This window comes from Babylonia areolata, chromosome 20 (genome assembly GCF_041734735.1).
Source record: "Babylonia areolata isolate BAREFJ2019XMU chromosome 20, ASM4173473v1, whole genome shotgun sequence".
Classification (NCBI taxonomy): domain Eukaryota; kingdom Metazoa; phylum Mollusca; class Gastropoda; order Neogastropoda; family Buccinidae; genus Babylonia; species Babylonia areolata.
The window spans coordinates 54323599-54347246 of record NC_134895.1 but is presented as its reverse complement, the minus strand read 5'-3'; the positions used below and the strand labels follow the sequence as shown (position 1 = coordinate 54347246).

The following is a 23648-nucleotide window of genomic DNA, read 5'->3' as shown; positions in this document are numbered from 1 at the left end:
AGAATTGATGTGAAAATGGAGTGCCTGCAGTGTTTCTGAAAAAATAAAATCATCCAGGGTGTGGAAGTTAGTTTAGGTGTTATGGGTTCCATATGTGTCATAAGGTTTTAGGCAATCATTAATAAAATACATAATTTTGCTCAGACTTTGATTTCATTGCATGGGTAAAGGATTGCATGATAGATTCATTACTATCATCATAAATCCAGTAATTCAAACATCTATGTCAGGAAAGTTAGTTTTGGTAACTTGGATTCAATGTTTCATGTTACAACAAAGTTTTACATAATCATTAATAAAATCTATGATTCATTGTTATCATCATGATTATTATTTATATCCCACGCAAAATTGATGTCTAATTGTCTGGATAGGGCGTTGATAATGTTCATTGAAACAAACCTTGTTAACACATTTAGATATTCATATTCTACACGTTAATAAGCAGAGCATGAAATATGTATCCAAGTTGTGCATTCAGTAAAATATCAACAAAATTGTACTCACGAACTAATTGATCCCATGCTGCCTTCGTAAATTCATCTTTGCAGTTGGTATAATACCGATTTCATTCTTTATGATATGTCATGAATGGTAAGAAACTGGAAAACATTCACAAAAATGAATTTGTGTCTTCCACCAATTTAGTATTAAATACATGAAATTGAAAACGTTTGTTTCCTTTTGACCCTAAAGAGCACTATTACTAGCTTCTGTTCAGAATCTGTTGTCTGCCGCAGTGACCTGCCCACAGATCAGCATCAGTGTGGCAGCAGTCAGTCACATGTACTGTACCGCACTGAACGCTTTCCTCTGGCGACCCCTTATACCGCGCTTGCGTAACACTTGCATGTTCTTGCCTTGCGACTCTTTCTAAGGTGATCTCAATCGGGCAGAAGTACTAAAAACATACGATTCTGGACATTAAGAGTCAAAATCTTATTGTGTTCCTGCTCCCCTATAGTGGTCAACTTTATACCAGTGTGATCAGTATGATTTATTCTATTTTATCATAAAAAGAACGGTTTTGTTGCTCACATTTTGACCTAACACAAATTTTAATCTAAATTCCTTAGCCTATTGGTATCAGTGTAGCAAATATCTCATTAACAGGCTTGATTTTTCTGACTATAGTCAGATTTCCGACCAAAAATTGTCTCCAGAGGCCATATTTTAGATTTGTATAAATCTGTTGAGAAAATCAAAGGGGGGTGAGGGTTTTCTTTTCCTGACTGACGGACGTTGTGCGGTCATTGATCAACAAAACAGACCCACAGCGTTTGCCAAAATGCCCCATGTTTGGATAAGGGAACCAATTGAGAATAAATGTTCCGTTGCTTTTATGTCATCATTCAGCTTGTCCGCATTTGGTCGTGATCTCACAACTTCAGCTTGTAGGCTTCACGACTGGTAAAGATAGCTGATTTCGTCGATTGTCTTCAGTCATCAACAAAATGAGAAAACTCACAAAGGAAAAGAAGATTTTTGCAGCAGAGATCGATAAAGGAGTGAAAAAAAAGTGGAACTAGACCTGGCAAGATGAGACCATGAAAACAGAAAAACAGAAATAACTTTATGGGTAGTAGGCGCCGTTCACAGAATCACCGCCGTGGGCAAGGCTAAGTGTGATAGGTGGTCAGATTGTATGGTATCAACTCTTCCATCCAAGCACAGAAATCTTTTTTTCAGATTTACATCAAAAAATGACCACCCGTTTTCTTGGGGGGAGGGGGGAGCCAGGGGCCTGTTCTATATCGTTTACCGATGATCTGTCAAAAATGAAAATGGAAAGCTCTTTCGAAGGCATTGTTTGTTGACCCCTTGAGAGGTGATCCAGTGACTTGTCAGAGCACCAAAATTGAAGTCTAAAGGTTTCTAAACAGTCGATTGAAGTTGTCAAAATGCCTATAACAGAAGTCAGTCCCTACATGGCATGCGTTGATATCATTGTGTCAGTGAAAAGCAAATAACGTGCACACGCATGCGCGCACGTGCACACACATACACACACACACACACACACTCTCTCTCTTTTACTTTTTCCTCCCATGCACCCCCCACCCCCCCCTTCTCGGTCTCTTTGTCTCTCTATCAGTCTATGCCAGTCTCTCTCTCACATACATAGTTGCATTGAAAACGCGCGCGCGCGCGCACACACACACACACACAGACACTAGCTACAAGATTTTGAAAATCATGTTCACAGGGCTGATTTTTACAGGTTTGAAAGCAAAAACACTTCAGTTTAGGAAAAAGTGGACTGATTTTTGTCTTCTACGGGTTGGAATACCTCAGAGGCATTGTTGGCCTTTAAGTGCAGATGTTATGGTTTGAAATTGAGAAAAACCTTCAGCTTCAGGGGTCGTCGCCCCCACATCCCCACCAGGGGCGTTGCCCCATGGACCCCCACTGGAGGTCTTCTGTGGCCCCCAGGTCCCCACTTTTCATACTCAATCACAATTTCCCAATCTCATGCCTGCATGAATGTGTAAATATCTATGCTATCCTCCAAGGATGCTACACTCTTGACATCTCTGCTGACAATTCTTTGGTTCTCCATTGAGACCTTTAGTAAAAAAAAAAAAAAAAAAAAAAAAAGAATAAAACGAATAAATAAATTTTTAAAATGTCTTTCGTGCCCCTTTGCATGGAGGTGTTTGTTTCTGTTGTCTGTGTTTATTGTTGAGATTGTGTGTACTTGTAAGTTACTGATAGTGTTTCAGTATATAGATCTGTGCAGGGCTATTGATGTAAGTAGTCATTTCAGTGTTTAATTGCAAGTGTCACATGTCGGGGTTTGTTTTTTTTTACATTATACAGCGATATTGAGCATGTTTACCTGGAAAGGTGCTATTATTATTCTTAATGTGTACTTTGTGTTTGAAGGACGGGTGACGGCCCCAGGAAAATCAAGAGAGCTGTGCGCCGAACTGTACGCAAATGATGACAGAGGCTTTAGAGGTCCTGGCAACTCCTGCTGTACCCCCGTCTGAAGCACAGAGCCCACATGAGGAGAAAGACTGGAAGGTGGTGTTGGCCACCTGACGGACAGTGACTGAGTGTGGGCCCTACCTGTCAGCTTGTGGCAGTGTTATGACCCACTTCAGACCACTGTCCCCATGTCTGATGATTGTTCCTGCATGTGGTGATGATAACGTCTTGTTTACAAGTCTTAATTGTCACTGGGTTTTAGAGGTTCTGGGCTAAAGTGTTGTTGTTTTTTGGTTTTTTTGTTGTTTTTTTGTTGTTTTTTTTCTCAGTGCTAGGGGGAAGACCTGATAAATCTCTGTGATTATTAATGAAATGTTCAAAAAGTGCTAATTTGTCTGGCAGTGGATCTGTATCCACGGTTGACTCCCAAATGGAAAATCCCAGCAGAAATGATTGAGTGCACAAATGAAGGTGGGAAAGGACTGCATACAATATTGTAGCTGCACTCATGAAGAAAGTCCTAGCCAGATAGGAGTGATGACTTCTCTTTTTTTTTCTTTTTCTTCTTTTCCGCTTTCTGGAATAATTTTTGCTACAGCTTGTGCAGGTAAGAATCATTTAGAGCCATATTGTGAGCATGTAGACTTGATTTTTAAAAATAGTTTCCTGTGCAGCTAGGATGAGTAGGAATGTTCTTTTATGCCATGTCTTCATGGTGCAGGAACAATTTTTTCACTTCCACTAGAAATGTGGTTGTACACTGCACCATATTTCCCTCAGTCAAGGGGTTTAGTGGCAACTTCCTTTACTTTAGAAAGGAAATGGAAAATCAAAATAGCTTGATATTTAAGTTCAAAGCTTAGAGCAAAACCCTCTGCAGAGAGCAGCTCAAAGAAAAACTTACGGCCATGTCTTCTGGCCCAAGAAAAATGATGTTGACCTTTTTTCTTTCTTTTATTCCTTTTTAATGATTGTGCTCAATTGCACTAAGAACAAAATCAGGAAAGAAGATGGAACTGTTAAAAAGCATGGGACTGACAGTTCTTTTATTTATTTTCTTTTATATTTTATTACAAAATAAGTACAGTAGAAAAAAATTGTGTAAACAAAAAATAAACAAAAAAAAAAACGGGAGTGTGAGTTGTCAAGAATAAAGTGAATTCTGCATTTCATATATTTGTGGTTTGTGTATTATGTTGTTGTAAGTGTCCTTTCATCACTACCAAAGTAACAGTTTGATATATTCATGTTTATTACAAAAAAGAAAAACAAACAAAAAAAGTAGTGGGATCAGGGGATGAATTAATTGGTTAGATAGATTGACCACACAGGGTATAACTTCCTGACACTTTCGCAACAGGACAAGAGTGAGGTTTTTTAAAGGACAGACTGGGAGTAGGGCATGAAGTTCTTTGCTGAGGGTTTTATTAAAGAATTAACAGAAATCTGACTGTGAAGCGCCTTCAGCTTACAGCCTTCAAGATGATTGGTGTGATTGTCCTCAGTTTTTAACAGAGTTTATGGAAACTGAAAGTTAGACCTCTTCATCTTTGAAGTTGTTGTTGTTCTTTCTGATGAACAAACCTGTTTTAAATGTTGAAATGAACCAGATTGGAGCATCATAATTTGGCAGTCAAGGTGCCATGAGTTGAAGGAACTATTCTTGTAGGCCTTTTCAGAAAGCAGAAGGATCATTGATTGAAAGTAAAAAGTATATTTTCACAGTGGACTTGATGCGTTCTGTTGTCTTTTGATAATGAACATGTTGCTGAAACAAAAGTCTTTAGTCAAGGATGTTATAGACCTATGTGATTCTAGTCTTGGATCAGTGAATTGTCTATCTCTTGTTAGGATAGTTATCAAGCCTGTGGTGTGTCTACAGATCATGGACTATGGAATTCATTGCAAATGACAGGAAGAAATGCATTTCTTTTTCTTGAGGAGGAATCCCATTTCTTCTGACTTGGAAACACCACTGTCACCCAACCCTGGTCAGAGCTGCAGTTAACTTCTGTCCCCTCTCTTGCCAGTGGAACTAAGTGTGGTGAAAAAAGACATACATTATCATGTCCCATTTTAACAGTTTATCATTACACATGACTGTTTCATGCATGTTCCTGGACTCTGTTGTAGCTCCTTTGCAGTTAAAAAGATTGTCTTGCCTTCTGTTGCTTTCCACATCAGTGGGAAGTCAGTGAGAGCAATGTTTATTGCACTGCGGTGAATAAAAGACAGCATTAATAATTGAAGAAAAATGATGATGAACACTGCAATGCTACAGTATGCAGGGTTGTATATCTGTCTTGCTGCCTGCACCTCTGAAGGGGTGGTTGGAAAGGTGCGGTATTAGGTGGTTTGATTCCTGCCTTTTAATTTCTGTATCGCATTTTATTACGTTTTCTTCTTTTCCATCAAGGTATGGCCCTGACAAAGTGTTGGTTTATATATCAGGACAGTTTGTGTTGGTGGGCAGGTAAAGTGTATAGACCCATCCAGCTGTACATAATCATCTACATGGTTTTTGTTTTAAATTCTGTACTGAAAGTGCCAGCTGAAAATTGATTTGATTGACTTAGGTGTATATATGTAAAGAAGAGGCCAGGCTTCGGCTTGCCGGTACTTTCATGAGTTTGATCTCTCCCCAAGCGTGCATTTCCCCCCCACCCCCTTAATATACAAGTCTCTAAGAGACGTTTCAGCTAATGCTTTCAAAAGAATGGTACGAACCCATTGGTATGATTCCAAGATGTTTTTAAAAAGAGTTATTTTTTACTAAATTGTGAACGAATGTTGGAGAATGAAAAGGGGTTTGACAGGCTTGGCTGTGGAGGTCCAGCTCATGAAAGAAGTGTATGTGTTGCTGTATTTTGCTGCTTGTGTGTGTAGAGGTGCTGTGTTCTTGTGGGAAGAAAAGGGAGAATGATCAAATAGGGTATGACAATAGATTGATTTCTTCTTTTCTCCATTTTTCAACAAACTTTTTGAAAGTAAAATTTCAGTTAAAAACTGAAAAGGTAAGGCAGAAAGAATAGAAAGAAAAAAAAGTCTTGAGGCAGGAAGAAAGGTTTAGACAGTGATCAGATCAGCATGATTGGAGGGGGATACCTGCTATGAAGTGATGGTGTACTGTCAGATTTGCTTTACCTCAGGGTTCTGATTATGTGTGAATATGCGTCTGATGGTTTGAAAATGGAAAGGACGCAGTGCTTGGTCATGGAGCATGTTACTGCGACTTTCTAAAAATGAATAGAATGGACACATATAAAGAGTAAAAAATACTGTGTCAAAGCTTCACTCTGCCTTTACGTGTATGTAACAGTGCATATTTCAATTTGATTACAATGTGCAACATCGGAGTGTCCTTTGAAGGTAGTCTGGGACCTAGGATAATGATTCGAGTTCCTGGGACCCCAAGATATTTGTTTGAAACTCAAGAGAAGCCTTGTTGCCTCGCTGGGGCTGGGCAACTGAAAGCCCCGTTCATTTTGTTCAGAAGCAGTTTCTGTGAACAGTTCTAGTACTTGATGTTTATCATTTCAGGCGTTGAGGGAAACTGATAGGATATCTTGGATCAGGGCAAGAGATAGTATCTTAGAGATAGTTATCATTGCCTCACAGCAGTTTCATATCAAAGGTATGGATATTCCCTTCATTACTTGATGAACATCAAGATCCCCCTCTCCAGAGAGAAATCAAATGTTTTATGTAACAAGTGTACGTCAAAATGGTTATGTGGCGATCCACCTCACCTTTTCCTTCCCAGGAGTGGGCAAGGCTCTGTTTTGGTTTTTTGTTTGATTTGTTCTGTTTGCTAAATCAATTTGGTTGTTTTCCTCTCCAAAGATCAGTGTAATTCAGTGTTGAAAATGTCTGGGAACCTATAGATGATGTGTGTGTGTTTGGATGTGGGGTTTTTTGTTTTGTTTTTGTGGGGTTTTTTTTTTTTTTTGCACCTGGGGAATGTGACCTTGTGGTGAGACAGAGAGGTGTGAGCTGTGTGTGTATTTTTCTCTGGCGAAGCAATGTGCTGTTACTTATGTGGACTGACTCGTGCATGATTTGTGTCAAGTCAGAAGAACGTTCAGTGTCTACAGCTCTTGAATGGCCTTCCTTCTTGCCCTTCCCAGTGTTGCCAACTGTCCCAGTTGCATATTTTGTTATTGCCAGTCTGAATATGTTCCAACAAAGTGGATTGGTCTCATTGGTTCAATATTTAGATTCTGCCAGTTTCAGAACTAAGATCAAATGGCAGTTCATTCCAGCAAGTACTTAAAAGGGAAGTGGTTAAGTTCTGGGTTCTTTTAACACACGTTATGACATGAATGAACAATGTGTGATGTGAATGGCCAAAAAAAAAAAAGAGGAAAATTGATTGGTGTCTTTTTGGCATTTTGTCACCAGTTTGACATTACAAAAAGTACTGAGTCATATGTTCTCTCCTCAGATTACCAAAAAAAAAAAAAAAAAAAGCATAAAAAATGGAATTAGAAAGATGGTTGCAGTTTTAAGCAAACCATCTCAACATTTGTTAAACTGCATGAAACAAGATGAAGGTTGGCAGCTGAATGAGATTCATATCGCCATGTGACGACCATCAAGTGAAACTTCGTTGTGACAAAATCGGATTCTTTCTACCTGGTTAACAGTGGGTATCACACAGAGATGCCAACTATTATGATTTTGCCATATTGCATTTCATTCCGACATAACACCAACATAAAAATTGTTGTGACAAGTTGATTTTAGACAACATAGCATGGTCACATGCTTTCCTGATGTAACATTACCCAGACACTCCAGACCCATCAATCACGAGGTCAGGGCAGTCACTACTAACTTTGGTCTCACGTGATGATGTTCAGCTAATTGCGTGTGTTTTTACATTGAAACAGTGTTGAGAGGAATAATCAGCTTAATTGTAGCAGTTACACTGTATTGTATTCCTTATAGGTAAAATGTACGTTTGCTGATGTGGCTCGGAGTTCTAGTGTTCCTACCAAATTCAAATTATTCCTACCAAACTTCCTAGAAAGTAACAAACACTTGACAGGGTGTGGCATCTCTGATCGCAGTGTTTAATATCAGAGCACATGTTTAAAAGTTGATTTGCAGAGTTATTTTTTCAGCTTGTCAGGACTGTGTGTCAAAAGCAAGTAACTGCCTTGCAGCAGACAAACAAAAAGAAACCATCAAAATGAGAACTTTTCAGGTCAGGTGTGCTACCAAGGCTTTGAACTTTGTGGTTGCTGCCTGCTTCACTGCGTCCCTGGCCAGGTTTGCTCTTCAGTCTGCAGTGCAGGTTATCTACTTCTTTTATATTATGTCACCTCCAAATTTGCCACTCCATCAGATTCAAAGTCCAACTGTGAAAATGTAATTGTTCTAAATTCTTGAGCTACTCTTTGATGTATCTTTTGGGATAGCTTTGGCCAAAAGTAGCCCCCCCACCCACCCCCTTCAGTTACATGAAGACTGCTAATGTCTGTGGTTTCCTCAGCATCATTTCATCAGGAGAAATGCTGGATGTTGGAGAGCTGTATAGATTGAACCAAAAATCTGGCACATAGCAGCGGCAGGCATTGAAGTCCCCAGTTTGTAGAAATGAGGCATTGGTTCAGAATGTGTTTGTGGTGAAAGAAGCAGCAGGTTGAAGGCACAGCAGAGAGCAAAATGTGTGGACTAGACAGATGTGAGGAATGTGGACTGTAGTTGTGCTGGTGGCTTGGATGAATGAGGGGAATCCTATACACATGCATTGGATACATGCATGCATAGGTGTTTAAAGGATGGTGTTTTGACTTTTATTTGGTGATGACATAAGCAGTTTATATTAGAACCAGTGGATGTATGTTTTTGTTTTGATTTTGTATAGTTAGAGGCACATATATAAGGAGGGATAGTTAAAAGGCACATATATAAGGAGGGATAGTTAGAGGACATATATAAGGAGGGGTAGTTAGAGGACATATATAAGGAGGGATAGTTAGAGGCACATATATAAGGAGGGATAGTTAGAGGCACATATACAAGGAGGGATAGTTAGAGGACATATATAAGGGGCCGTGGCAGGATCTGACGTTGGACATTGATCCAGTGTTCAGTGATAGGGTTTGAGGCCCTGCTTTGTCATGGTGATGTGTCCATGGAAAGGCACTTTGCTCCATATTTCCTGGCTGCACCCAGGTGTGGCTGGGTATCTGACTTGGGTTGGGGAAGGAGAGGATTGGGCCCCACCTTCATGTGTCCAGCCCAAGACAGTGGATAGAAATTCTCTGCCCTAACTGAAAAAGCTATTGGGGCCTTTAAGACACTTCTATACATTTGTCTGATTAGAGAAAGATAGTGATAAAGAAGCTGTTTTTGTCATTGTCCAAAAATTGCTTGAAAGAAATATACGTCTGTATGTTTGATTCATATAAATCTTAAGATCTTTTCATTCCTTGGTCATTTTCCTCTGTTAATCATTATATTTTTTAAGTTGAATAACTTTTTTTTTTTCAAATGATTTTCAATATACTTTGATCGACACAACCACTGTGATATAATTGTCGCTCATTGTATGCACAGCCAAAATGGAATTTCACACACGATAAGATTAATCTGCGGCTGGATTTGTGCATTATCCTTCGCTGCCTAGCTCCTCACACAAAGGGAGCTTGTCATATGCATGTGGAAAGTAACCAGTACCTAGGTGTACTTCTGGGGCAAGACTTTGTCTGCCCTGGAACAGTTTGGATAAAAATTTAAAACATTGTTCCTAATCGCACCATATTGTGTGTTGTGTAAGTGATGTGAAATTCTGTGGCTGGATGGGTATCTTTGACCAGTGAAAAAAAAAAAAAAGATGTATGAGTAAGAGTTTGTCATAAATAAATTGTCTGTCTGTGCATATCAGTTTTTTCTTTTTTATTACTGGCTTCTGAGATGAGCATGTGTGGCGAATGGGATTTATCTTTTAATGCCACTCTTTGTTGAAGCTCCATCACCTCACTTTTCTTTTCTTCTCTCTCTGTACACAGGTCTTCAGCCGTACAAAGTGACCACACTGCTATGAAAGTTTGATCTTTTATTGGCACAGGGAAAGAATGAAAGTCAAAAACATCCAATCTTGATTTATTTTATTACTGAATATTATATGGCTGGCAGCGCTACATGTTACATGTTTGGGTTTTTTTGGGAGGTGTGTGCAGGAAGTGTATATTTAATAAGTTACATGAGAACTTAAGCAGATAAATTTTTGGTCAGACTATTGCTGGTCAGAGTAAACAAATGCAAGTCTGTGTGCATTATTTAGCATGCCTGTCAAGAAACATGCCATGCAATAATCTCGCATTGTAGAATTTTTAGATTCTCCATGTTCTGTGCGTGCTCTTAGCATTCTACTTGTGGACATGTTTTGAAATAAGCCACAGGCTCTATAAAATGGTGAATCGTGCCTACAAATACAGTAATCAGAACTAATCTGATGCTGTATTTCTCCAATCCGTTCAAAATCAGTCCATTCTTTACTTTACACACCACCATTTGATTTGGTGATATTTACTCTCAAACAAGTGCATATTCAGTCAGCATCAGAAAACACACAAGCCCAAAGATACCCCTGGCACAGTGATATTCACTTCTGTTGGTCGAACAAAATATTTTTAAAGGGAAAAAAATATGGAAAATGACTCCCATATCATAATATTTACTGATAAAGGTGAAATTGGCAAAAAGGAAATGTCATTATTTTTAGATACCTATAAACAGAGCCAGAAAAAGAAATTGCTGGTAATGTTTTTTCCAGATGCAAGGGCATGCCAACAAAGTACTGATTGTGTACAAAGTTTCCAGTTGAAAACATAGATCTGAAAAAATAGTACATAAAAAAAACCCCCATTGCAATGAACATTTATAACATTCAATCAACAGAGTTAGCATGAGGATCAAAATAGGGAATGTATTAATGACACTAAGAACACAGGCAAGAAACACAAAGCATAACGGATAATTTAAATCAATAATTTACTCTACAACTACTATTTACACAAATAAGGAAGGTGGACGGAATGATGATTTACTGCTGTCGGGGATGAAAGAAATGTTACGCATTTGATGTGTATATTCTGTAAAATGAACACTGCCATTTTATGTTGATTAAAAAAATAATAATAAAGAGAAAACATGCAATTCAACATCGGCCTTTATCAGTTGAAAAAAGAATATATCCAACATTTATGACAGGAATAAAAACTTTTCAATTGAATGAACAAGTCTACTTTGAAGTCTGTGCAACTGAAGATTTATGTCATGATCAAATGATTAAAATTGGTGCACACTGCATTTACTAGTCACACTAATTTACATGCATAAGATTTGGTATCACAGGTTTGCTTGGAGTTTCATTGTACACGCACCATATGTCAAGACTGACACAAAATGTTTCTGTACATCCTATAATGTAAAAAAAAAAAATTAAAAGCAGAAAAAACAAATGCACAATAACTAATTAAAAAAAAAAAAAACACCAAAAAAACCAGACTGCACAAATACTACTGTACTGAAATGATTGCATCATTTATGGATTTTACTAGAAACGTAACCATCCAATACAAATGTATACAACACATCAGAGAAGTTGCAAAATAAGTTTATGTACAATGCTATTGTGAAAAGCAGAACTGCCAGGTCAGATGGTCAATGCAATGAAGATAGATACAGAAAGTAAACCTGAATGTACAGAAAGAAATGGGTGTCGATTAATTCAAATTCAAATTTGACACACAAACGAAAACGAAAAAGAAGGCTAAGCTAATTGACAGTGTTTTGACTGCCAGTCATAAGTAAAAACCACCATACTTTGGCTGATAGAGGCATTTGTGCTCTATAAAATAGATGTCTAGATTTCAGTTTGTATTTATATTCCCCCCTCAACCCCTCAGGCCCATAACTACAGAGTAGTCGTTGGGAGAAACCCGAGGACAGCAGACGCAACCTCCCTTCTCCATCTGTCTCTGTCAGCAGCTGCCGGCAGCAGCTCACGTGTACGGAGTCCAGTCCATTGTTTGATGTTCTCATGCCAATTCTTCCACTGTCTTCCTCTTCTCCCGCCCTCGATGGTGCCTTGCATGATTGTTTTGGACAGACTGGTGTGTCGAGTGTTGTGCCCAAACCATATCAGCTTGCGTCTCTTCACAGTTGAACTGTGAAGAGAGATTTATATCCCCCCAGCACTTAAAAGTCAATAACAAGCCTATTCAGAGCTTCTTCACATTTTTTACTGACAATTTTCCTTGTTAGCACAACATGGCCTGAAAAAAAAGAAGAAAAAGGAAAGTGTTCACAGGTATGGATCATTATTGTTCACATGGTTAACGTGGTAACATGTGCTTTGAAAAAAAAAAAAAAAAAAAAAAAAAACTGCACAGGAACAAGGTGTCTATAAAATCTATTGACTCTCTAAATTGTTACAAATCCTTGGATTTCTTGGAAAATTCCAAACAGCTGTTCCCCTCTAAAAATGAATTAAAACATGAAACATACTACATCAGCTAATCAGTTATAGAGAAAGGCACTGAACAATAGCAGGCGAACATTTGGTTTTCTTCAGACAATCACTTTCACAGCGACAGGCGACATTTTCACAGTGACAGGCACCAGCCAATAGGTGAATATTTTGTTTTCTTCAGGTGACATTTTCACAGCGACAGCCAGTAGGTGAAGATTTTGTTTTCTTCAGGCTACATTTTCACAGCGACAGCCACCAGCCAATAGGTGAAGATGTTTTCTTCAGGCGACATTTTCACAGTGACAGCCAATAGGTGAAGATGTTGTTTTCTTCAGGTGACATTTTCACAGTGACAGCCAATAGGTGAAGATGTTTTCTTCAGGTGACATTTTCACAGTGACAGCCAATAGGTGAAGATGTTGTTTTCTTCAGGCGACATTTTCACAGTGACAGCCAATAGGTGAAGATGTTTTCTTCAGGTGACATTTTCACAGTGACAGCCAATAGGTGAAGATGTTGTTTTCTTCAGGCGATCATTTTCACAGTGACAGCCAATAGGTGAAGATGTTGTTTTCTTCAGGCGATCATTTTCACAGTGACAGGCACCAGCCAATAGGTGAAGATGTTGTTTTCTTCAGGTGACATTTTCACAGTGACAGCCAATAGGTGAAGATGTTTTCTTCAGGTGACATTTTCACAGTGACAGCCAATAGGTGAAGATGTTTTCTTCAGGCGACATTTTCACAGTGACAGCCAATAGGTGAAGATGTTTTCTTCAGGTGACATTTTCACAGTGACAGCCAATAGGTGAAGATGTTGTTTTCTTCAGGTGACATTTTCACAGTGACAGGCACCAGCCAATAGGTGAAGATGTTGTTTTCTTCAGGCGATCATTTTCACAGTGACAGGCACCAGCCAATAGGTGAAGATGTTGTTTTCTTCAGGCGATCATTTTCACAGTGACAGCCAATAGGTGAAGATGTTGTTTTCTTCAGGCGATCATTTTCACAGTGACAGCCACCAGCCAATAGGTGAAGATGTTTTCTTCAGGTGACATTTTCACAGTGACAGCCAATAGGTGAAGATGTTGTTTTCTTCAGGTGACATTTTCACAGTGACAGGCACCAGCCAATAGGTGAAGATGTTGTTTTCTTCAGGCGATCATTTTCACAGTGACAGCCAACAGGTGAAGATGTTGTTTTCTTCAGGCGATCATTTTCACAGTGACAGGCACCAGCCAATAGGTGAAGATGTTGTTTTCTTCAGGCGATCATTTTCACAGTGACAGCCAACAGGTGAAGATGTTGTTTTCTTCAGGCGATCATTTTCACAGTGACAGCCACCAGCCAATAGGTGAAGATTTTGTTTTCTTCAGGCGATGTTTTCACAGTGACAGCCAATAGGTGAAGATGTTGTTTTCTTCAGGTGACATTTTCACAGTGACAGGCACCAGCCAATAGGTGAAGATGTTGTTTTCTTCAGGCGACATTTTCACAGTGACAGCCACCAGCCAATAGGTGAAGATTTTGTTTTCTTCAGACGACATTTTCACAGTGACAGCCACCAGCCAATAGGTGAAGATGTTTTCTTCAGACGACATTTTCACAGTGACAGCCACCAGCCAATAGGTGAAGATGTTTTCTTCAGGCGACATTTTCACAGTGACAGCCACCAGCCAATAGGTGAAGATGTTTTCTTCAGACGACATTTTCACAGTGACAGCCACCAGCCAATAGGTGAAGATGTTTTCTTCAGGCGACATTTTCACAGTGACAGGCACCAGCCAAAACAGTCAACATCAACCCAGGTGGAATGGACAAAGTGATGCAAAGAAACATAGTAAAATAATAATGATCATAAAAAGGGTGGAATGCTCCTCAGTTTGCCATACACATATTTTCAAAAACCACCACCTATTAATAACCTGTTGATAAGTTAATGGTGTCTTCTTTTGTTCACAAACATTTTTACTTTTGGCTCCATTTTACTGGTCAGAGATGAAAATGCAGATTGTTTTCTCATACTCCAACTTGACACTTGGTGATGTGTGGTCACACATATTTGGCATGAACTACAGAAAAAAACAATTGTACTTGATATTGTACCTGTCATCAACCAATCTAACGACCTTTGGAAAATAAGAAATGAGTGATGTTTAAAAATGCTGGACACATTTCTGTTTTTTTCACAAAAATGTGATACCATCATGCATGTTTACATACTACATATAGTCAAAATTTTTGGAGGTTGTGAGCATTTCAGATATTGCAAATTGAAACGCTGGGATTAAAAAAAAAAAAAAAGTATTTAAAGACACTGAAAAAATAAATTGTATCATAGACAGAAAAACAAAATGTTTGTCACCAGAGGAGCTCTGATAAGAACAAGCAGCAATATAATGATAAACCACATCTCCATCAAACAAGAACTGGATAAAAAATTATGCCCAGGAAAAACAAGCTAGCTATTACAAGACTTGATTCACTTCACTCATGCACCATTAACTGAACTAAGACAATTTGTGTTAAAATGAAACATGAACAAGGCTGAGGAAAGTACACAAATACCATTCAAGGAAGCGTCACTGTGTTCAGTCAAATCCATATATGCTACACCACATCTGCCAAGCAGATACCTGACCAGCAGCGTAACCCAACGTGCTTAGTCAGGCCTTGTGGCTCGTGCATTATATGTTACACAAACACTGAAACAGCACTTAGTGTTTCAGTACAGGTATATATATCCATTTGTGAATATATTCATACATTCAGAAACACTGTACACACACACATTCACAGCACATGTGCATCCACATACACATGGACACAGCACGTGAGAAATGAGTTCAAAACAATATTGCATGCTGTAATGATAGATCATATTCAGTGCACTGAGGGGAAACAGGATGCTGCTGTCTTACATGTATTACTGCCATTAACATCACCACTGGTAAAAAAATACACGTAAATTTTGGAAAAAAAGATACATTTATATATACAAATGTGAGAAAAATACAATATTTATAAAGCTGCATCACCTGAAACAACATGTTAACATATCTGATAGCAAAATGTTTCTGTATACATTCAATCATCTCTTACGGAGGCAGACAAAAAAAGAGATGGATTGAAAAAAAAAAATTCATGACATGATCAAAGTTAAAGACAGGGAACATCCAATATTTCTGTTGCACAGTATTTTGCATGTAACAACACATGTCAACGCCAACCCCAACAACCACCAAAAAAAGTCCATTGAGCGGATCAAACCAGCTCCAGCCATAATAATCATCTTAACAGTGTTGAAAAGCGGCCACCCAATCAATATGTATACATACAAAATGAAATAAATACCAATGAATGATCATCCTATGAAACACACTGCTCACACTGCAGCTGACTCTGTCTCTCCCTTGCCCTGCGGGATGCTGGGAACAGGGGTGGACCCCATCGCCCATGGCGACAAGGCGGTGAACTGCTGGCTGCGAGCCTGCGACAGTTTGATCTTCTCCTTCGTCAGGTCCCCCCGCAGCACGCGCACCTCAGCGTCCGCCTGGTTACGCAGCTGAAAGAGGGGAGGGAAGTCAGTAGACTTGGAAGGGGTGTCCCCTCATATTGATCTTCTTCTGGACTGCCTCCGCCCTCACCGCTCGCAGCTCGGCCTCCGCCTGGGTGCGCAACTGGAAGGAGACGGGAGGGGGGGTCATGGGAAATAGTGATGGGGCACCAGTCATGGGTTACCTCCCCAGGAATACTGACACCGGGTCATGGGATATGGAGCACTGGCATCCTTCATGGAGCTTTGACAGTGGAAATCTTAAGGGGATTATCCGGACTATTCCAAGACTGCGAGTGTTCGTGGAATACTGACACTGAGCGTCTTCTGGGGATACTGATAATGGGGGTCCCCAAGAAATACTGGCACTGTACTGGGGATTCATGAGAAATACTGGGAGGCCCCAAGGGTTACTGATTCCAGAGTCTTCAGGGAATATCATCACATGCTCTGGGAATCTTTAGGAAGTACTGATATCATGAGTCCCAAAGGAATGCTGAAACTGGGAGTCTTACGGAATACTGACACTGGGTCGAGGAAAACAGATGGATCAGAAACATTACTCATCTAACTGCTATTGGTACTGCTGTGTCTGAATGTGTCCAGATGGATCAGAAACATTACTCATCTAACTGCTATTGGTACTGCTGTGTCTGAATGTGTCCAGATGGATCAGAAACATTACTCATCTAACTGCTATTGGTACTGCTGTGTCTGAATGTGGCCAGATGGATCAGAAACATTACTCATCTAACTGCTATTGGTACTGCTGTGTCTGAATGTGGCCAGATGGATCAGAAACATTACTCATCTAACTGCTATTGGTACTGCTGTGTCTGAATGTGGCCAGATGGATCAGAAACATTACTCATCTAACTGCTATTGGTACTGCTGTGTTTGAATGTGTCCAGATGGATCAGAAACATTACTCATCTAATTGCTATTGGTACTGCTGTGTCTGAATGTGGCCAGATGGATCAGAAACATTACTCATCTAATTGCTGTTGGTACTGCTGTGTCTGAATGTGGCCAACTACACCCAGTATACAAACACAAGCCTTGACCTACCACATCAATGTACTGATGGAGAAACCATGCATCAGTTGCTAATACATGAACCAATCTATTACAGCACACTGAGAATAGGAAGTGATCCATTGAAGAATGTTGCTGATATAGTATCACAGCCATACTGTGAATAATAAATCTTCTTTTAAACTTGATTATTATTGAATAGATTTTAAGTCTCTTGAAATTTAGATACAGGAATTAAGGGAACAATTTACCATAGTAGTTTGGGCTACTGTCAAATGGAAATACGATCTTTTATGATATGGATTTGTTCCATTTGAGGGCAAATGATGTGATAGACTTCACAACAAATCATTAACTCAAGCAGACATGACTGAGAAAAATATTTATTATGGGATCAAAATTTCATGTCAGGCTGTTAGTCCATGTAATATGGAAGCAGAGATTTGAAATATTAATCTGACTATTCATATTGCTGGAGGAAAAAACAGAGAGACAAAAAATTAAGGCAAACATTTCTAACTCTCTGTAGTTCTAAGTTTGTCAAAATTGTTGGAAAACGGTGTTTTAAAACTTGAAATAAAAAATACAACTCATTTCTTGGGAGACAACATAGTGTGGGTAACTGTGCACTGAGAACAGGAAACAATCAATTGCTCATTTCAGCAGTAACACACTGCTGTGGCACATGTCTGAAACCACACGTGACCTTGTCAAAGAAAGAAATATTTTCCCAACCAGTCCTAAATGTGAACAGTCCATATGCATATTGTCCAAGTGCAAAAATTCTGTCTCATGGGAAATTTCAAGGAGCATCATTGTGGATGTATACATGCCACTAATCCTCACTGTGAAACAAAGTCCGCAGCTGATTCAAGCACAAAGATCAACCATGAGGAGAAATATATTTCAGATTATATTCACATTCAAGACTGAACTAACCACTGGCTCAATATAAGCAATGGTACCACTCCAGCGAAACCATATTATTAGACAGGGAAAAACACCCATGAGTTTTGTGATCACGTACACAACCAACAGCCTCAAAATAATGCTCTTTCTTTCCTCCTCATCATAACAAGAAAAGAAATCAGGTATCATAAATTGGATCTGTCAGCGACTCCGACAGAAAGAAGGAGAGGTGGGGACACAGAAGGACGGTATAGAGATGACAGCAGAAAGGATGTGAGTGAAGGTTATGTCAAACAGAGAACTCAAATTAGTTTTCCGTCCCCGCCACCAGAGAGGATGTGAGTGAAGGTGATATCAAACAGAGAACTCAAATTAGTTTTCCGTCCCCGCCACCAGAGAGGAGGGACTGAGAAGCAGCCATCACCAAAAGAAGAGGAAGCGAAGGTGTTAAAAGATAAGGAGTGAGTACAGTGAAGGTAAGTCAGGGAGTACAGTGAAGGTAAGTCAGGGAGTACAGTGAAGGTAAGTCAGGGAGTACAGTGAAGGTAAGTCAGGGGTGGATAAGTCAGGGATAAGTCAGGGAGTACAGTGAAGGTAAGTCAGGGAGTACAGTGAAGGTAAGTCAGGGAGTACAGTGAAGATAAGTCAGGGGTGGATAAGTCAGGGATAAGCCAGGGAGTACAGTGAAGGTAAGTCAGGGAGTACAGTGAAGATAAGTCAGGGGTGGATAAGTCAGGGATAAGTCAGGGAGTACAGTGAAGATAAGTCAGGGAGTACAGTGAAGGTAAGTCAGGGGTGGATAAGTCAGGGAGTACAGTGAAGATAAGCCAGGGAGTACAGTGAAGGTAAGTCAGGGAGTACAGTGAAGGTAAGTCAGGGGTGGATAAGTCAGGGATAAGTCAGGGAGTACAGTGAAGATAAGTCAGGGAGTACAGTGAAGGTAAGTCAGGGGTGGATAAGTCAGGGAGTACAGTGAAGGTAAGTCAGGGAGTACAGTGAAGGTAAGTCAGGGAGTACAGTGAAGGTAAGTCAGGGGTGGATAAGTCAGGGATAAGTCAGGGAGTACAGTGAAGATAAGTCAGGGAGTACAGTGAAGGTAAGTCAGGGGTGGATAAGTCAGGGAGTACAGTGAAGGTAAGTCAGGGAGTACAGTGAAGGTAAGTCAGGGGTGGATAAGTCAGGGAGTACAGTGAAGATAAGTCAGGGAGTACAGTGAAGGTAAGTCAGGGAGTACAGTGAAGGTAAGTCATGGGTGGATAAGTCAGGGAGTGCAGTGATGATAAGTCAGGGAGTACAGTGAAGATAAGTCAGGGAGTACAGTGAAGGTAAGTCAGGGGTGGATAAGTCAGGGAGTACAGTGAAGGTAAGTCAGGGAGTACAGTGAAGGTAAGTCAGGGAGTGCAGTGATGATAAGTCAGGGAGTACAGTGAAGATAAGTCAGGGAGTACAGTGAAGGTAAGTCAGGGAGTACAGTGAAGATAAGTCTGGGAGTACAGTGAAGGTAAGTCAGGGGTGGATAGGAGAAACAAATCCCCCAGGTAAGAAGCCATACTTGAAGGATCAAGGGGCAATACTGAGGGTTACAGTGACTGAAGGTGATGGACTGGTTACACAGACAGAGGTAAAGAAGTTTGAATTTACACAGATATTGCTAGCTGCCACACTGATGATCACTGTGATGTATGTTATAGATTTGTTACTGCAGTTACAGTATCATTATGTATTGATCATATTCAAAATGGCAGGCAGTGAAACAACTAGGTAATGCTCAGTTTTGAAAGTATGGTCAAAAGAAAAAAATACCAAATCAGCATGACATGTTGTCACTACATTTATTATTATTCAAAGTATTTTTTATTTTGCCTACAATTGTTCTTTTGTCTCTCTCACTCACTCACTCACTCACACACACACACACACACACACACACACACACACACACACACACACACACCAATAGGGAAGGATACCGTAGAAGGAAGGAATGTGAAACACTAGCTGATGAAGATATCTATCTATCTATCTGTCTATCTATCATATCTCTCTCTCTCTATATATATATATGTATGTATGTATTATGTATGCCTAGCATGAAATATGAAAATGTGATTTGAAAAAAAAAATCAAAGACCACAGATGAGGAACGACTTAATGTAACAAAAGTTCAGATTTTAAGTTCCTAGAGTAGAAAACCTGGACTGATTCTAATAATATGTTAACCCAAAAAACTGACTGCAGATGATTAAGCAAACAAAGTCTGCAGCTGATTATTCTGCTATTTGAAACTGGCTGGAAAAAAGGACATAAAAACAGATTGTTTGCCCATAAAACATTTTATACAAAAACAAATGGATATGGAGTCTTTTTGTGGTTTTAGTCCCAGGAAAATAAATGTAACAGACAGATAAACAGCTGAAAATCAACACTCCACTTCTCAGATCTATGGAAGATATTGTACACTTTTTCCTGGCTAAAGCATAGTAACTAATTCTTATTAAAGTTATATCTATTTCAAGAACCCCGTTCGATTTTGATAACTTTTTCCACATGTCATATACTCAGGGAGATTTCTCCATACAATGATTATTGGTCAGGGTGAAATACCTATTTCAAGGAAAACATTTTATTCAGTTAACATTTTTTTTCAAAATATTCTGACATATTTAAAGAAGACCTCTCTACAAATTATTGTTAGGGTTAGGGTAAAGTACCTATTTCAAATACCAAATTCTATACTAGTTCGTGGTTAACTTTTTATCAATGTATATATATGTATATATGATGAAAAGATCTCCCTAGAACTGTTAAGGTTAGGGTCAAGAGAAAAGACTGGGATGGATGTTAACTGCGGGGGGTTGGGTGGGTGTTTCTCACAGACAAGAAGGGACACTGTATTAGAGGGGTGTATCAGGGGAACCAGCGGACTGTTAGTCACATCAACGACTGATTAACTACACTCATCTCCACGGCACCCAGGCACGGCAGAGCCAGCTGTACGGTGAGAGCTACAGGCACTCCGCAGAGTCACAACGCATGGAATGGATTAGTGCACACACACTCCGCAGAGTCACAACGCATGGAATGGATTAGTGCACACACACTCCGCAGAGTCACAACGCATGGAATGGATTAGTGCACACACACTCCGCAGTCACAACGCATGGAATGGATTAGTGCACACACACTCCGCAGAGTCACAACGCATGGAATGGATTAGTGCACACACACTCCGCACAGTCACAACGCATGGAATGGATTAGTGCACACACACTCCGCAGTCACAACGCATGGAATGGATTAGTGCACACACACTCCGCACAGTCACAACGCATGGAATGGATTAGTGCACACACACTCCGCACAGTCACAACGCATGGAATGGATTAGTGCACACACACTCCGCACAGTCACAACGCATGGAATGGATTAGTGCACACACACTCCGCACAGTCACAACGCATGGAATGGATTAGTGCACACACACTCCGCACAGTCACAACGCATGGAATGGATTAGTGCACACACACTCCGCACAGTCACAACGCATGGAATGGATTAGTGCACACACACTCCGCACAGTCACAACGCATGGAATGGATTAGTGCACACACACTCCGCAGAGTCACAACGCATGGAATGGATTAGTGCACAACACTCCGCAGAGTCACAACGCATGGAATGGATTAGTGCACACACACTCCGCACAGTCACAACGCATGGAATGGATTAGTGCACACACACTCCGCACAGTCACAACGCATGGAATGGATTAGTGCACACACACTCCGCACAGTCACAATGCATGGAATGGATTAGTGCACACACACTCCGCACAGTCACAACGCATGGAATGGATTAGTGCACACACACTCCGCACAGTCACAACGCATGGAATGGATTAGTGCACACACACTCCGCACAGTCACAACGCATGGAATGGATTAGTGCACACACACTCCGCACAGTCACAACGCATGGAATGGATTAGTGCACACACACTCCGCACAGTCACAACGCATGGAATGGATTAGTGCACACACACTCCGCAGAGTCACAACGCATGGAATGGATTAGTGCACAACACTCCGCAGAGTCACAACGCATGGAATGGATTAGTGCACACACACTCCGCACAGTCACAATGCATGGAATGGATTAGTGCACACACACTCCGCACAGTCACAACGCATGGAATGGATTAGTGCACACACACTCCGCAGTCACAACACATGGAATGGATTAGTGCACACATACTCCGCAGTCACAACGCATGGAATGGATTAGTGCACACACACTCCGCAGTCACAACGCATGGAATGGATTAGTGCACACACACTCCGCACAGTCACAACGCATGGAATGGATTAGTGCACACACACTCCGCACAGTCACAACGCATGGAATGGATTAGTGCACACACACTCCGCAGTCACAACGCATGGAATGGATTAGTGCACACACACTCCGCAGAGTCACAACGCATGGAATGGATTAGTGCACACACACTCCGCACAGTCACAACGCATGGAATGGATTAGTGCACACACACTCCGCACAGTCACAACGCATGGAATGGATTAGTGCACACACACTCCGCAATCACAACGCATGGAATGGATTAGTGCACACACACTCCGCACAGTCACAACGCATGGAATGGATTAGTGCACACACACTCCGCAGTCACAACACATGGAATGGATTAGTGCACACATACTCCGCAGTCACAACGCATGGAATGGATTAGTGCACACACACTCCGCAGTCACAACGCATGGAATGGATTAGTGCACACACACTCCGCACAGTCACAACGCATGGAATGGATTAGTGCACACACACTCCGCACAGTCACAACGCATGGAATGGATTAGTGCACACACACTCCGCAGTCACAACGCATGGAATGGATTAGTGCACACACACTCCGCAGAGTCACAACGCATGGAATGGATTAGTGCACACACACTCCGCACAGTCACAACGCATGGAATGGATTAGTGCACACACACTCCGCACAGTCACAACGCATGGAATGGATTAGTGCACACACACTCCGCAATCACAACGCATGGAATGGATTAGTGCACACACACTCCGCACAGTCACAACGCATGGAATGGATTAGTGCACACACACTCCGCAGTCACAACGCATGGAATGGATTAGTGCACACACACTCCGCACAGTCACAACGCATGGAATGGATTAGTGCACACACACTCCGCACAGTCACAACGCATGGAATGGATTAGTGCACACACACTCCGCACAGTCACAACGCATGGAATGGATTAGTGCACACACACTCTACACAACAGACTGCTGGAGAGTTCTGCGGCCTTCTTGGATCTTGCACATGCGCATCTAACTTTTACTTGAAATTTGAGCAATGCCAAAGGCGATCGACATAGACAAGAGCAGCAAACACATGCTGTCCTCCATTTCTTCAGTTTATAGTCTCCATTGCTACAACCAAACTCTGGTCAATGAAGTGACATCTCATGCAGACACAAAAACCAGCAAAAAATTGAAAAAAAAAAGCCTGCTGTTTTGCATGTTCTGCCTCTCTCGATCGCATTTGTTGCTCGAAATTTCGGAGAGCCAATCAATTTTGAGAGCACAGATCCTGTGATGCGCCTCTATGAGTCATGTCAGCATGGAACTCTCCAGCGATCTATTGCAACACACTCACATGGATTAGTGCACCCACACCCCAGAGAATCACAAA

At 40.7% G+C, this 23648-nt stretch overlaps 2 protein-coding genes across 7 annotated transcripts in view; one reads left to right on the top strand and one right to left on the bottom strand.

Moving 5' to 3' along the window:
* Nucleotides 1–11446, top strand: part of LOC143294737 (uncharacterized) — a 43438-nt gene extending 31992 nt beyond the window's left edge. For all 3 annotated transcript variants that reach the window (XM_076606191.1, XM_076606192.1, XM_076606190.1), the window contains one exon: nt 2887–11446. In XM_076606191.1, coding sequence (XP_076462306.1) covers nt 2887–2944 — 58 coding nt within the window. In that variant the 3' untranslated portion in view covers nt 2945–11446. The remainder of the gene's footprint in view (nt 1–2886) is intronic.
* Nucleotides 11447–12300: 854 nt separating this feature from the next.
* Nucleotides 12301–23648, bottom strand: part of LOC143294738 (uncharacterized) — a 132264-nt gene continuing 120916 nt past the window's right edge. For 3 of the 4 annotated variants that reach the window (XM_076606195.1, XM_076606193.1, XM_076606196.1), the window contains exon 12: nt 12301–15982. In XM_076606195.1, coding sequence (XP_076462310.1) covers nt 15803–15982 — 180 coding nt within the window. In that variant the 3' untranslated portion in view covers nt 12301–15802. Of the gene's footprint in view, nt 16098–23648 lie in introns of all 4 variants that reach the window. The other variant, XM_076606194.1, reaches the window with a different exon arrangement.